At 44.5% G+C, this 14,164-nt stretch overlaps 1 protein-coding gene across 3 annotated transcripts in view; it reads left to right on the forward strand.

The window, feature by feature from the left end:
• SQOR (sulfide quinone oxidoreductase) overlaps positions 1 to 1,960 on the forward strand; it is a 50,913-nt gene extending 48,953 nt beyond the window's left edge. For all 3 annotated transcript variants that reach the window (XM_040969789.1, XM_040969787.1, XM_040969788.1), the window contains 2 exons: positions 208 to 386; positions 1,649 to 1,960. In XM_040969789.1, coding sequence (XP_040825723.1) covers positions 208 to 386; positions 1,649 to 1,706 — 237 coding nt within the window. In that variant the 3' untranslated portion in view covers positions 1,707 to 1,960. The remainder of the gene's footprint in view (positions 1 to 207; positions 387 to 1,648) is intronic.
• The last annotated feature ends 12,204 nt before the right edge of the window (positions 1,961 to 14,164 follow it).

Consider the following 14,164-nt stretch of genomic DNA (forward strand, 5'->3'; position numbering starts at 1 on the left):
GTACAGTCGCTTCCATTTTTGCCTTTGGGACTATTCTTTGATGTAAAATCTGTATTTTTCACAGTACAAAAAAAATTAGAAATATATATACCAAAATTTAAAAATACAAAATTTTAAAATGTTTTTAAGATTTAAAAAATATAAATACAGATTCCAGAGTGTCTGTGTGACAGCCCCTGTCCAGCTCAGTCTCCCTTATGGTTGTAGTATGATGGCTACACCTCGTGTCCACTGGTAACTGGCTACAACACTGTGATTCTTGCCGAGTTTGACTATGCAGCTCAGCCGCTGGAGACCTTCCCCTTCGATCAGAGCAAAGAGCGCCGTTCCATGTACCTCATGAAAGCCGATATGATGCCTTTCTTGTACTGGAACCTGATGCTGAGGTAGGTGCATCACCTGCTCCTGATGGAGGTGGTGGTGGGGGGGCTGGCTTTGTTAATGGCCCCAGCAGGTGCAGGGAGAGGGTTCCACTGAGAACTTCTAGCTTCAGGGGAAATAGCCACCTAAAGCACAACTTGCTAATAACATCTGCCTTGCTGTGCCTTGATTCGGGAGTAGTGATCATAACCCTCAGATTCTGAGGTCTCTGCAGACTGGGAAGTGGGCCACTTGTCTGAGGACACCTGCAGAGCATGCAGCTTCCTCACTGAGGGCAATGTCTTAAGTCTTCTGTGTTCTGTGCTGTCTGCTCTTTTTGTTGCTGGCTTAATAACAAAGATAATAATAATAATATTAACAATGATAACAGCATAGTAGTGGGAAATCACTTCCATAGGTCAGGTACTTTCTCATCTGCTACCTTCCTTTGTTTTTATTGTTAAGGGAGAAACCGAAGCGTAGTGATTAACACCATAATCTTTAGAGTCACTCTGGTGTCTGAATCCTGTGCCTGTCACTGATTAGCTATGTGTCTTGGGGCAAGTTGGTTAAGCTCTTTGTGCCTTCTTATCTGGAGAATCAAAGTAATATTGCCTACCTTACAATATGGAGATTAATGAAATAACAGAGGCATGGTAAGCATTCAGTAAATAAACAAGGGAAATAAAAACTCAATACAATCTCTTGTTCATTCCAAGAAATGTAATCTCATTTGATTATTATTATTTTTTTTGCAAACTCACACAAGACATGTCCGTCAAGCCACCTTTACTAATAATCTCCAACCGTGCGCGTTGTCCCTCCCCCCAAGGAGCTATTGGCAATATGTGGGGACATCTTTGAATGTCACAATTGGAGGATGCCTCTGGCATCTGGTGAGCTGAGGCTGGGAATGCCAATTAGCATCCCACGATGCATAGGGCAGCCTCCACAAGGAAGCAGGGTGTTGAACCAATGTCAGTAAGGTGAAGAACCTACAGTCCAGCGAGTGAGTGAAAGCACAGCGGATGTTTGCATGTCTTAGAGGCTTCCTTCAGCTTTGCTGCACTCAAGCAGCATATCCACATTCAAACAGTGAGTGTCAAAGCCGGGAGGGCAGGCAGGTCTACCCCTCCTCACCCTGGCGTCTCCCTACCTCGCTGGACACGTCTTACCTGACATGCTCCTAAGCATGCCCACTGAGAATTCAGGCTTCCCTCTCCCACAAACCTGCTAGCTGAAGTCACCCCAGCTCTTTTTTGCTTCAGTCATCTCTCATTTCTCACAGGGGCTACTGGGACGGACCGGCGGCTGTGCGGAAGCTTTTGCACCTGGGTATGAGTTAAGGCGGCAGGCTCAGGACCTGCTTTCCTTGGATGGAGGAGAGTCGATTGGGCAAGAGCAGCACAAAGGACTCAGTGAAGAGTTTCCTGCTGGAGAATGGTGATCGCGTGCTGACTTTTTCAGGATCTCTGAACAGCCACCATGTGGGCTGACCCAGATGTGTGTGTGTGTGTTTTTTTTTTTTTTTAATATGAAGATGAAATAATAGACTTCTCTTTTCTAAATAAAAGTGTGCACTGATTGAGTCCTGTAAAAACACTTTGTCTTGACTGGTAGGAATGTAAAGTGTTAGCACCTGGGAGAAAAAGATGGCCATGCTAGGATAGCTCACATGTTGCCTATGAAGTATTCAACTGACACGATTTCACAGGGTCTATTTGGAGTCACAGCAAAGTGTCACTCCAGGAACCCATATTGCTCATGACACATTGTGGGACACTCCTGAACTTGTGCTGCCCTGAACTCCTGCTGCAGAAGCATGGAGGCCTGAGCCCCGCTGCCACCATCCCAGCTTCACACCACCCTGCCGAGCCCATGACTGAACATGCTGAACATGGTGTGGTCCAGGTGCTGGCCCCTTTCCTTAGGCATGGAGGTGCCTCTGCTGGGTAATTTTGGTTCCCGGACTCCCCATAAACCCCTTTCTATGCTGGTAATATTGCCAGGTTTCTTTGGACTGTGCATTTTCAGCAAATTGGGGCTGGGGTTTCTGGGAATGGCTAGGGCTCCAGGTGGAGTTACTTAGAACTCCCTCTCGGGGTTAATTCAGGCGCCTGGGTCTGCTCACAGCTGAGTGTTCTGAGTTGCTTCTGGGTTCACGTGCTCTTGGGTGGAGCTTACTGCTGAGGAGGAAGCAGTGGTCTCTTCTGAGCTGGGAAAGAAAAATAAAAATGCTGAATTCCAGAAAAGCTTCAACCTTGAATCCTATCACTGTATCCACAAGGGAGAGGCCATTCCCAGGAAGTGCCTCCGTGATTAGGAGCTGCCCAGAGGAAGAGAAGGTAAGGCCACGGGATGGATAAGGGCGATATGTTTCCATGGGTGATACTAGTATGGAGTATTATATTTTAAAAATGAAAACAAGTGAAACAATTGAAAGCAAAACTCCAAGCCTGGGGGTCTTTGGCACAGATCATTAGAGAAGCCCTGTTCGAAATTACTGTTTTGGGTTCAGGCAGCCACTACCCTGGGGTCTAGAGGTGAAAACAGCTCCAGGGCTACAAACCTTGAGCAACTGATTACATTGTTTCTGTGGTTTTTCAGAAACCAGTATAACCCTTCCCTCCCTAGTCCATAAGCCTATAGCCTATGTTGAATTATCCTAATTGAGTGCATCACCATCTAGTTGCTTCTGGGTGCCCGACTGATACCAGTGACCTGAAAGTGCTGGAGAGCCACTGAGGAAATTGACAGAGAAATGACAGGAGGTTTTTATCAGTGAGTTACAAATTCCAGATGCAGTGACCAAGGTCAAGGGCAATGTCCGCTTTTCATGACTACAAGAAAATACCTGAGGGAAGCAAAGTTTACAAAGAGAAAAGGTGTATTTAGCTGATGCTTTTGAAAGTCCAAGTTCAAGATTTCATTGGCTTGGTAGTTTCATTGGCTTGGTCTTTGATAGGGATGGCAGAGAATAGGGCTCATAGCAGAAGGTAAGTCATGTGGGAATAAGTCATGTGGGTAGTGTCTGGTCACTCAACATGTACTCCATACAGCTGTTTTGACATGAACAAATTGGTGGTGAGCCACTTGGGATGAATTGCTATATCTGATGAATACCCAGCTTACAGGCTAAAGTAGTTGTAGATATTCCTTTCTGTAGGTTTACAGGAGGCCTTTGCTGTCGAAAGAATATAGGGAAAGGACCTTGGTACCTGACTAATGGCCAGCCCTAGATCACTGCCTCCACCTTGCCTGTTCTCAGGGAACATGTTTTGAAGGGGGGTGGTCGGGATAAGGGGTGAGGAGGATCCTTGGATGCTTTTCCAGTATCTTCTGGCCAGGGAAAGCAATTGTAGCTTCTCAGGGGAGAGTGGTTTGGCCTGTGGATATTGTGGATTCCTGCCAGGCTCTGCTTACGGTAGCCTGTTCAGTGTCACAGGAACTCAGTGGAGTCTGTGACGGGGCCTGTGCAATAAACAGCAGGTGGAGAGGAGGCATGAGAAAAAGTACTTCCAACTCATTCCTGGAGCCATGATTATGGACATCCCCTTCCAGGATGGGCTGTGGAAGCCTGCTGGGTCCCTGCCCTTCCTGATTTTTTTTTCCTTCTTGATTTTATAAACCATACGTAGAAGTGCCTGGTTTGCCCCACTGGAAGTAATACACACTGTGTATGTTCACCACCTGCACCTGTGTAACTGACAGGTGTGCGTGCTGAGTAAAGGAGCCCAACGTGGGAGTCCTTGCCTGCTTCTCCAAGGCAGAAACACCCCCAGTGTGCCACACGCTCTTTTGCCTTTTGCACAGTCTTGCCTGCTGAATGCACCTCTCCATTCATTCCTTCTTCAAACTCCTCCCAGGAACTAACTCAAGGTTTGAAGGACTCCTTCCCCTGTGCCCTAGCTTATCTTGAAGTCCCTCTGCATCCGGGTCCCCTTCACATCCAGCCTGGGAAAGCAGAGGGCCTTTGCTTTCCCTTCTGGAGGTGCTCTCCTAAGCGTGTATGTAAGGGAATGTAAGTGGGAGTGTCAGCCACCGCACAAAGGCATACTCTTTGATGATCTTGTTTCACTCCAGCCCCATATTTCATTATGAGGCATTTATGAACAAAGTAGTCACAAGCTGATTAACACTGATTTCTAATTTCCCTTCCAGTGTGACATGACACTTGGGAGATGATCCAGTAAATTAGCTGTGGGACTTTGTTTTCAGTACATGAGATTTAATGCATGTAAGGATAGTAGTGGGGGACTAAGCTAACTCTGCTTTAAATACAGTTATGATGGTTGCTTTCTGTGGTGGCTGTAAGGAGGGCAAGCACCATTTCCTGTAGAGGTGAATTTGCTCATCTGTGATCATAATCATCCATGAATAATATGAATAGCTACAATGGATCATGAATTTGAGGTTGACAGCTGTTAAGCGCTTTGCATTCCATTTCTTTTGGAAAGTTTGGTTGTCTAGATCAAGAGGCTGGGAAGCCACCAGCAAGTGGGAGTCACCAGAGGGCACCCCTCCATTCTCCTGTTCCTCCACTCCCCAATCCCTTGCATTGTCCTGAGCCTCACTTTTCTGTGGAGGGGAATGAGGAGGCGGGTATCTTTGATAATTGTAAAAAAAAAAAAAAAAAATCACAAGCACTCCTTCTCCCTATCTTATCCTGACTCCTTTACTTGTTTATGTTTGGAATGGGCAGCACTAGAAGTAAGGGTGAGGACATTTCTGGAAATGGACATTATGTTACATCTACTTAACAGGAAGCAAGAATTCTGAATTCAGGAGTCTTAATAAAACCTGGGGTGGTGGTCATCAGAATCAAATGGGATGAAACAGTGGAGCTATGAGGCCTCTGTGAGTTATAGCTGGCAAACCACAATGTGTATGTGTGTGTGTGTGTGTGTGTGTGTGTGTGCATGCTTGTGTGCACAGTCGCTTGCATACCTTTGCTTCTATCTTCAGGTTAGTCCTGGGTCCTCCCTTGTTCTGATGAGTTCTTCAGCTTTGTTCTCCTCTCTGTGGATGCTTGTGCAGCTCCTGTCCTTGGTATTAATTTCTCTAGCATCTCTACATGAACTTGATCTTTACAGGGCCAGAGAACTGGCCAATTGATTAAAGTGATTGCTTTCAAATCTTCATTAAGCCATTTTGCATCCTCTGATTCTCCCTACCAGAGTTTAGGCTTCTGGACGAGAAGGAAGCTTCACCATGAACCTGTGATGGGTGTGCTGGCCAGGTAGCTGCACCATCTGTGTTCCAAAACCTGATGCCACATCCCAAACAATTTCTGATGCCACATCCCAAACAATTTTTCTTTTCAAAATGCAGCTTTGCAAACCTTTCCTTGGGGAGTCTACATTGATGCGCTTGGGTTGAAGCTGGCAATCTATGTGATGTGAATTAGTGGCTCCCATCCTTATGGCATCAACCTCTGCAGCATTGAGGCTTCCCCCAGCTTGCATCATAGCTTCATGAAGTAGGGGAAGGGATTACCTATGACCCTGTTGGTTCAGGGCTGAAAGTGAACACCACAACCCTGTACCTGAATGGCATCTAAGGATGGCTTTGAGGGACTCCTCTCAGTGGGCAGAGCTGTGAGCAGGGCCTTAGCTGTTCATTTCCATAGAAAAAGGAAGAGCCTGATTCAGCTTAGATGGACTTCTGGACAGTGGTGAATGATGTGGTCAGGAGGCTAGAAGGCCCAGTATTGAATGATATGAACCCAGGCGTCTAAGCAAGAAGCTGGTGGAGGAACCCACAGGTGTGGTCTTTTTTTTTTTTTTATATACATACTCTGATATTTTATTATGAGCTGCAGTTCTTGACCCACTTTGTTGTTGCTTACATTATATTATGTAGTACAGTTTTATAGGCGCTGGGGATCCCCCCCACCCCTCCCATACCCCTCCCCCCATGGTGGATTCCTCCACCTTGTTGCATAACCATAGTTCAAGTTCAGTTGAGATTCATTGCTTGCAAACACATGCCTAGCATAAAGTTCAGCGTCTTATTGTCCAGATAAGTTCAGTGGCCTCTTGGGGAGACCTTCTATGGTCTGAAGATAGGTCTAACAGAGTAAAGATCCAGTCAGTTAAAAGCCCCAACAAGGCCTCAGTATCATTATACAACATTATGGAATTAATTGACATAGTATTGGGTAAACAATATGTTAAAAATAATGCAAGTTCCATTCTTCGAAACATCTGGGTTGAGACAGTATCAATGACAGGTTCAAAAAATAACAAACAACCAAACAAAAAATTACAGGTTAAATCAAGGCAAACATGTGGTATCTAATCTTTTGGGATTCGCTCATTTCCCTTAGCCTTATAGTTTCCAGTTGTGCCCATTTAGCCACAAAGAACTGCATTTTGTTTTTTTTAATAGCTGAGTAGTATTCCATGGAGTAGATGAACCAAAGCTTTCTTATCCAATCTTCTGCTGATGGGCATTTCGGTTGCTTCCATGTTTTCGCAATTACTGATTGTGCTGCAATGAACATAGGGATGCATGTTGGTTTGTCGTAAAACAGGTGTTTTGGATATATTCCTAGGAGTGCTATTGCTGGGTCATATGGTATGCAGATTTTGAATTGTTTGAGTGTTCTCCAGACTGATTTCCATAAAGGCTGTACCAATTTGCAGCTCCACCAGCAGTGGAGTAGGGTTCCCTTTTCCCCGCATCCTCGCCAGCAAGCGTCGTTGGTGTTCTTGTTTATGTGGGCCAATCTTACTGGTGTTAGGTGGTACCTCATCGATGTTTTAATTTGGATTTCCCTTATTGCTAGGGAGCTAGAACATTTTTTCATATGTTTGTTTGCCATTTGGACTTGTTCCTTTGTGAAATGTTTGCCCATTTCCCGTGCCCATTTCTTGAGTGGCTTGTTTGTTTTGGTTTTTTGGTTGTTTTGCAGTTCTTTGTATATCCTGGAAATTAGCCCCCTATCGCCTATATCGTGTGCAAAGATCTTCTCCCACTCTGTGGGTTGCTTTTTTACTTTGTTGATTGTTTCCCTTGCTGTACAGAAGCTTCTTAGTTTGATGAGGTCCCATTTGTTTATTCTGTTCTCAACTGCTATTGCTTTTGGTGTCCTTCTTAGAAAGTCGGTACCTACTCCTAGGTCTTGCAGGGTATTTCCTACATTTTCTTGCAAGAGTTTGAAGGTTTCTGGATGTAGGTTTAAAGACCTAAACCTACATCCAGGTGTGGTCTTTATGCTGACTGCCAACACCCAGCACAGTGAGCATGCCAAGAGTCACTTACCAGCCTATTGCACAAGATGTCTCTTTTGGTAAATGGCCATTAACTTATGTCCTTGATCACCACATTTCTTATCCAAAGCGTTCACAGATGGAGGAGCTGGAGTAGTGGGGGTGGAGGTGCTCCCTGGGTTACAGCAAGGACTTCTTCCTGCCAAAGCTGATCCAATTACCATCGGTGTCAAATATCCAGTGAATTGGTGGCAGAGACCAAAGATGCACCCTTGATATAGGCACCACTTCTCAGGAGTCCCTCCAGACACCTGCTGGTTCCATCGGGCCCTCTTGGCCCCACGCAGTTGGTCCTTACTGTGGCTCTGCTGGTATCATCTAAGGTTCACTGTTTGCTGACTCTGGGACCCTGGGCATCAACTTCTCAGACCAGAGGCCTAATTTTACAGTGAAGAGGGTGTGATAATGGGCACAGCACACAGGATCATCTTACTTTTCACACATCACTAATCTGGCAGATGACAGTGGTTGGAATGGAAAACTGAGACGTGAATCCTTCAGTTGGATTCGCCTTGCTCTAGATGCTCCAAAGGCAAGACCCCAGAGATATCTGGGGACCTTGAATGCAGGTGTTTCATAGAGGAGACCAGAGGCTAGAGGAAGGATGAGGCCAGTCCTGGGACTGCATATGCAGGAGACGCTAGATGTTTTGGAGTGGGGACAAGGTGAGAGGCCAATAAAGAGGGTGACAAGTGCAACCCAACAAAATCCAGATACAGGACAGGACAGTCTCTCTCCTGGTGTCAAGTGGGACGTGGGAGTCTGTTTTGTGAAGCTCTTCTAGGTCTGGAAGCACCTGATGGTATGGAGAGGGTGGAATGTGAGCAGGAATTCTGACACTGCTGCCTGTTCAAGGTGACTTCCTTCCTCACAGGCTGAGGCAATGACCAAGGAGTTACTGACTAGCTTGTCTGGTTTGCTTTCTCGTTTATAAAAGTGGATCAAGGTATCAGATGGAATCAAGGTGTGTAGAGCATTCTTAAAGTAGCAACAAATGTAATGTGTAGCATAGTGCCAGAATTGTATAGACTACCATGAAGGCATGAACCATAACCATGCAGAAAAGACACTGATAAGGGCTAAAAACATACTGGAGTTCTTCCTGTCCATTGACTGAGAATCAGCGACATAATCATGACTTCTGTTCCTTCTGCTGCCTTTCACAGAATGTTTTTCCTTTTCTTATTAAAAATATTTATTTTTTGGGCCCGGCACGATGGCGCAGTGGTTAAGGTCCTCACCTTGCATGCCCAGGATCCCATATGGGGGCCAGTTCTAATCCCGGCAGCCCCGCTTCCCATCCAGCTCCCTGCCTGTGGCCTGGGAAGGCAGTCGAGGATGGTCCAAAGCTTTGGGACCTTGCACTTGCATGGGAGACCTGGAAGAAGCTCCTGGCTTCGGATTGGCTCAGCTCCAGCCGTTGCGGCAGCCTGAGAAGTGAATCATTGGACGGAAGATCTTCCTCTCTGTCTCTCCTCTCTGTATATTTGCCTTTCCAATTAAAAATAAAAAATAAATCTTTAAAAAATATATTTATTTGATTTTATTGGAAACAGGTAGGTCCAGGTCTTTGGGCCTGCCTGCACTGTGGGTGCCAGGTCCTTGAGCACCAGAGGTGGGAATTCTGGCAGGATCAGGGTCTCTTGGCCCAGGTCCTTGTGTCCACCTGCAATAACTGGTCCTCCGCAGTAGAAGAGACAGAGCAGTAGACAGCAGGCCCTTTTGCACTTGGAGGATATGACAGCCCATTGGGGCCTGCAGAGGATGTCTGGTACCATAGTAGAGGAAGGAGAACAGAACAAATTGGACAATTACTCCAGCCAAATGATGACAGCAAATATCCAGGCGAATGGAGACTGTAAAGTTGACTGTGTCAGCCAATGGACATTGGAAAGGTTTCCTCATCCTTGGATTGGTGAGATTGAGAGAGCATTTCAAAACTATCGAAACCACTTGGGTAGAGCCCTTGGAGCTTACACCACATTGGGATCCTCCTGGGTTGATATTGGGTGGCCGTTCCCCTACCCTGGGTTCTGGGGCAATTAGGAGGCTGGGTATGGTTCCTCCCTTTATTTCTTTCCAACACCCAGAAGCAGGAAGAAGAAATAAAGTTTGGAAACAAGATCACACCCACTTTTCCCTAACCTTTGATCCTTCCCACCCTGATCAACTATGCACGCATTATCAAAAAATAAAATAAAAGATTTATTTTTATTGGAAACTCAGCTTTACAGAAGGAGAGACAAAGAGATAAATCTTCCATCTACTGGATCACTCCCCGAGTGGCTGCTACAGCCAAAACTGAGCCAATCCAAAGCCAGGAACCAGGAGCTTCTTCTAGGTCTCTCATGCAGGTGGAGGATCCCAAGGGTCCCAGGGCCATCCCTTGACTGCTTTCCCAGGCCACAAGCAGAGACCTGGAGGGGAAGTGAACTGACACATGCAAGGTGAGGACTTTAGCCACTAGGCTACTATGCTGGGCCCTACCCAATGTTTTATATTTGAAAATAATTTTAAGCTTGTAAGTGTTGCAAATGTTAAATAGTACAAAGGACATTTATATCTTTGACATACATTCAAATATTGGGATATTTTTCTCTCGTTTTATTGTTTACATCCTTCACATTCCTTCCTGTCACTTGTACTTTTACAGAATATACATATATATACTTTTACATACCTGTATACTAAACTGCATTACTGCTAGTCCTTATCACTTTAATAGGGAGTATGTTTTTACATAGGCAAAATATGATTATCAACTTCACAAATTGACACAGATAAAATATTTTATCTTGTCTACTGTCCATGTTCCAATTTTACAAGTAGATCTAATGATGTCCTTTAAAGGATTTCCCATCCTGTGTGATAAAATTCAGTCTAGGGCCAAGCTGCATTGAGTTGTTCTCCTTAGCTTTCTTTCACTTAAAACATTTCCATGTTTTGGTCTTTTACAACCTTGACATTTTTGAAGCATGCACCATGTCCTTGTTTTGTTCTTTAAACAGATGTTTCTCACTTTACAGCTGGCTCTTGTTTCCTTGTCACAGAGCTGTGTTTGTGCATTCTTGCCTGCCAATCATTGCACGAGATCCTGGTGGGCAGAACGGCCACCTCAGATGAGTCAGGAGTGCTGATGGCAGATGAGCCCTATGCTGTTCTCGCTAACTTCCTGGCCTAGCACCAAGGGCAGTGAGGGAAGCCAGAAGGACAGATAAAGCTGTAAGTACTTGTCAGTAAATCTTGCCTGCTGGTCTGTGTAAGCAGCGTGACTGGACAAACAAAAGGCTGGGCGGCTGGAAACGCAACAAGAAGAAATTCAAGTCAATAAAAACAGGCAGAGCAGTGTTGTTCCAAGATTAAAACCGGCTGCACACATCGGTGATAAAATGTTTGGTCTCTAAACAATGACACTCGCTGATCATAAGATAGATAGGGACAGTTTTATGTACTTGTTGTGTTCATTTTACTAATGAGGAAATGGAGACCTGGGGAAGCAGCGAACGTGTAGTAAGCCATGTGGTGAGCATAGAGCTGAAATTAAATTTAAGCCTGTTCGAGTACCTGGGTACTTTGCATAGGATTTCTCCTCAACTTCTAGGTGGGGGAATATGGCTGAAAAGAAATCAAGTGAAGCTATGGATGAATGATGGTTCTTCACATATATCACTAACTCCTCTGACTTTATTGCTCTGGACAAAACCTGGTACAATGTCTTGGGTTCAAGAACTTTGTTCTTGGGCCCGGCGCGGTGGCGCAAGTGGTTAAAGGTCCTTCCCTTGCACGCCCAGGATCCCGTATGGGCGCCGGTTCTAATCCCTTCCAGCTCCCTGCCTGTGGCCTGGGAAAGCAGTCAAGGACGGCCCAAAGCTTTGGGACCCTGCACCCGCGTGGGAGACCCGGAAGAGGCTCCTGGCTTTGGATCGGCATAGTATCGGCCCGTTGCGCTCACTTGGGGAGTGAATCATCGGACAGAAGATCTTCCTCTCTGTCTCTCCTCTCTGTATATCCGCCTTTCCAATAAAAAAATAATAAAAATAAATCTTAAAAAAAAAAAAAGAACTTTGTTCTTTTAAGAAAAGTAGCTGCAGTGAGCTTAATTTTCTTGGTTTCTCTGTGACCCTTCTGGTGGCTGGATGCTTCATTGAATCCTCAGCTCAGAACTACCAGCCTTGAGTAAGTGTGCTGTGTTAGAGAAATGTGCAAGAAGAGGGAGGACGGAGTGAAGGTGGGAAGGTAGGCACCAGAGCCATACTTTGCTTTCTACCAGAGGCCCCAGAGCATGCAGTCAGGAGAGCTAATGTCCGGCTGAGTCTGCTGCCCTGAGGCGGAGGCCATAATGTGGGCTTTTTTTTGTTGTTGTTGGCAAGATCTGAGCGATGCCCTTGAGGTCCATAGCATATGAGGGTTTGTAGTTCTGTATGTATGTGTGTACACAAGTTGTAAGTACAGTATTGATTCTACCCCTGAAAAGGTAAACTGTCATTTTAACTAGAATTTATTTAGCTTTACTGTGTGGTTTCTGAACTGCCATTTCTTCAGAAATAATAACTATAATAATAATACAAACATACCAGCAATAATAATAAAAACTGCCTAATTCCCGGAGGTATATGGAGGAATCAAATGAGGTAGTGAACTCCAGAACTCTTTGTAATCCAAAAGCAACTCTCATTATACTGGCATGTTGCTAAATGCTTGTTATTATCAGTGCTTTCCAGATGTTTGGGGGGCAGGTGGCCAGCTGACCTGGTTGTCATGCAGGCCTCCCTGCATACACTGAAGAGTTTATGTGATGTCAGTCTTCATTTTGGACAGAGCGATAAACAGAGTTAGCATGCATCTCTTCTTTTTTGGAAGACAATTAACTTGTATTGAGGATCAACTTCGAGCCAAGCGTTTTACAGATAGCATCTTATGTAATTAAAAATCAAAGCCTTATCATTATACATAGTCATTACTGTTACTCTTTTAAATGAACTAATTTAAAACTAAGCTCTAGACAAAATGCCCCACCACCTCTTAATACTCCAGTGAATCTTTCCCAAGAAAAGGCACGTTCCTAAATCATCACCATGCAATCCTCAGAATAGAAAAGTCGACACTGATAGATTTCCAGGCAACTTGCAAACCTACGGACCCAACGGCCCCAGCTATGTTATTTTTCCTTCCAATTCTAGAACCCAGTCCAAGATCACACTTTGTTTTCAGTTGTCATGTCTCACTAGTTTCTTCTGATCTGGACTAGTTCCTCAGCATTCACCCATCTGGAATAACCTGGAAAGCCAGAGACATTCCAATATGAAGGCTGATCTGGGTGTTTTGGATGCATCCACATGGCCAGATGCAAGCCAGGCATTCCTGGCAGGACTCCACAGTGATGAGGCTGTGCATCACTCTGAGGAGCTCAGGAGGCCAATTCCTTTCTAAGCAGCACTAACTGTGACCATTGACTTATACAACTAATATTAATACAATTAGTATTAATCACAATTGTGAATAATATGTGTTTTGTGGGGAGATAGGTTGACATTACACCACCATCTGATTCCTCATTATCAGCCCCAGGGATCTGTGATGGCTTCCTCTATGATGGATCCTGAGCAGACGGTTTCTTATTCCTGTCATTTCATCTGCACTTGTTAATTGACATTCACTGTAAGGAAGAGCTTTGTATCCTTCGGGTCTCATGGATTCTCCTTTTATCCGATGGGTTATCATTAATACACCTATTTGTATTAAACTTCAAGTTTTTCATTTTTGGCTAGGGCTACTTGCTTCAAAATCCTCTTGACATCCCTTCGTTAATCTTTGAGTAACGAAGATACTCAGACGGTGTTACCTTATAACACTGTACCATATTCTAGACTCATCTTGTGTTTCTATCTTTTAAAAATATTTCTTTTAAAAATATTTATTTTGCTTATTTGAAAGGCACAGGCACAGAGAGGGAGACAAGTGAGAGGGGAAGAGGCGATATGTATAGAGAGATCTTCCATCTGCTTGCTCATTCTACAAATGGTTGCAGTTGTCCAAGAATAGCCAGGACAAATCAAAGATCCAGGAGTTAGTCTTCAAAGTCTTCCAAATGGGTGCAGGGGCCCAAGAACTTGAGCTATTTTCCAGTACTCTCCCAGTGACATCAGCAGGGAACCCAATTGCAAGAAGTGGAACAGGTGGGACATGACATGGGTGTCCATATGGGATGCCAGCATTGCAGCTGGTGACTTGACTTGCTATAACACAACACTAAGATATATGCTTAAGGTCTCAGATTTCTACTGTATTCTGTGCTTATAACCCTTTATTATTATTATAACATTTTACTTTACTTTTCATTATTTTAAGATAACTGCTCTTTTCCTCTCAGATTATTCTCAGATTTATTTTTTTTTCTCTCACTAGATCAATTGTCTAAAAGCTTGGCATAGATACAGTCTTTATCTTTTGACCAAGTTGGCAGCTTTAAAATAAACCCAGGAAAAATAAAACTAGGTCCCTCATCTGGCATTTAAGATGTCCACACTCTA

This window comes from Ochotona curzoniae, unplaced genomic scaffold (genome assembly GCF_017591425.1).
Source record: "Ochotona curzoniae isolate NIBS_2020 unplaced genomic scaffold, NIBS_Ocur_1.0 scaffold_4701, whole genome shotgun sequence".
Taxonomy (NCBI): domain Eukaryota; kingdom Metazoa; phylum Chordata; class Mammalia; order Lagomorpha; family Ochotonidae; genus Ochotona; species Ochotona curzoniae.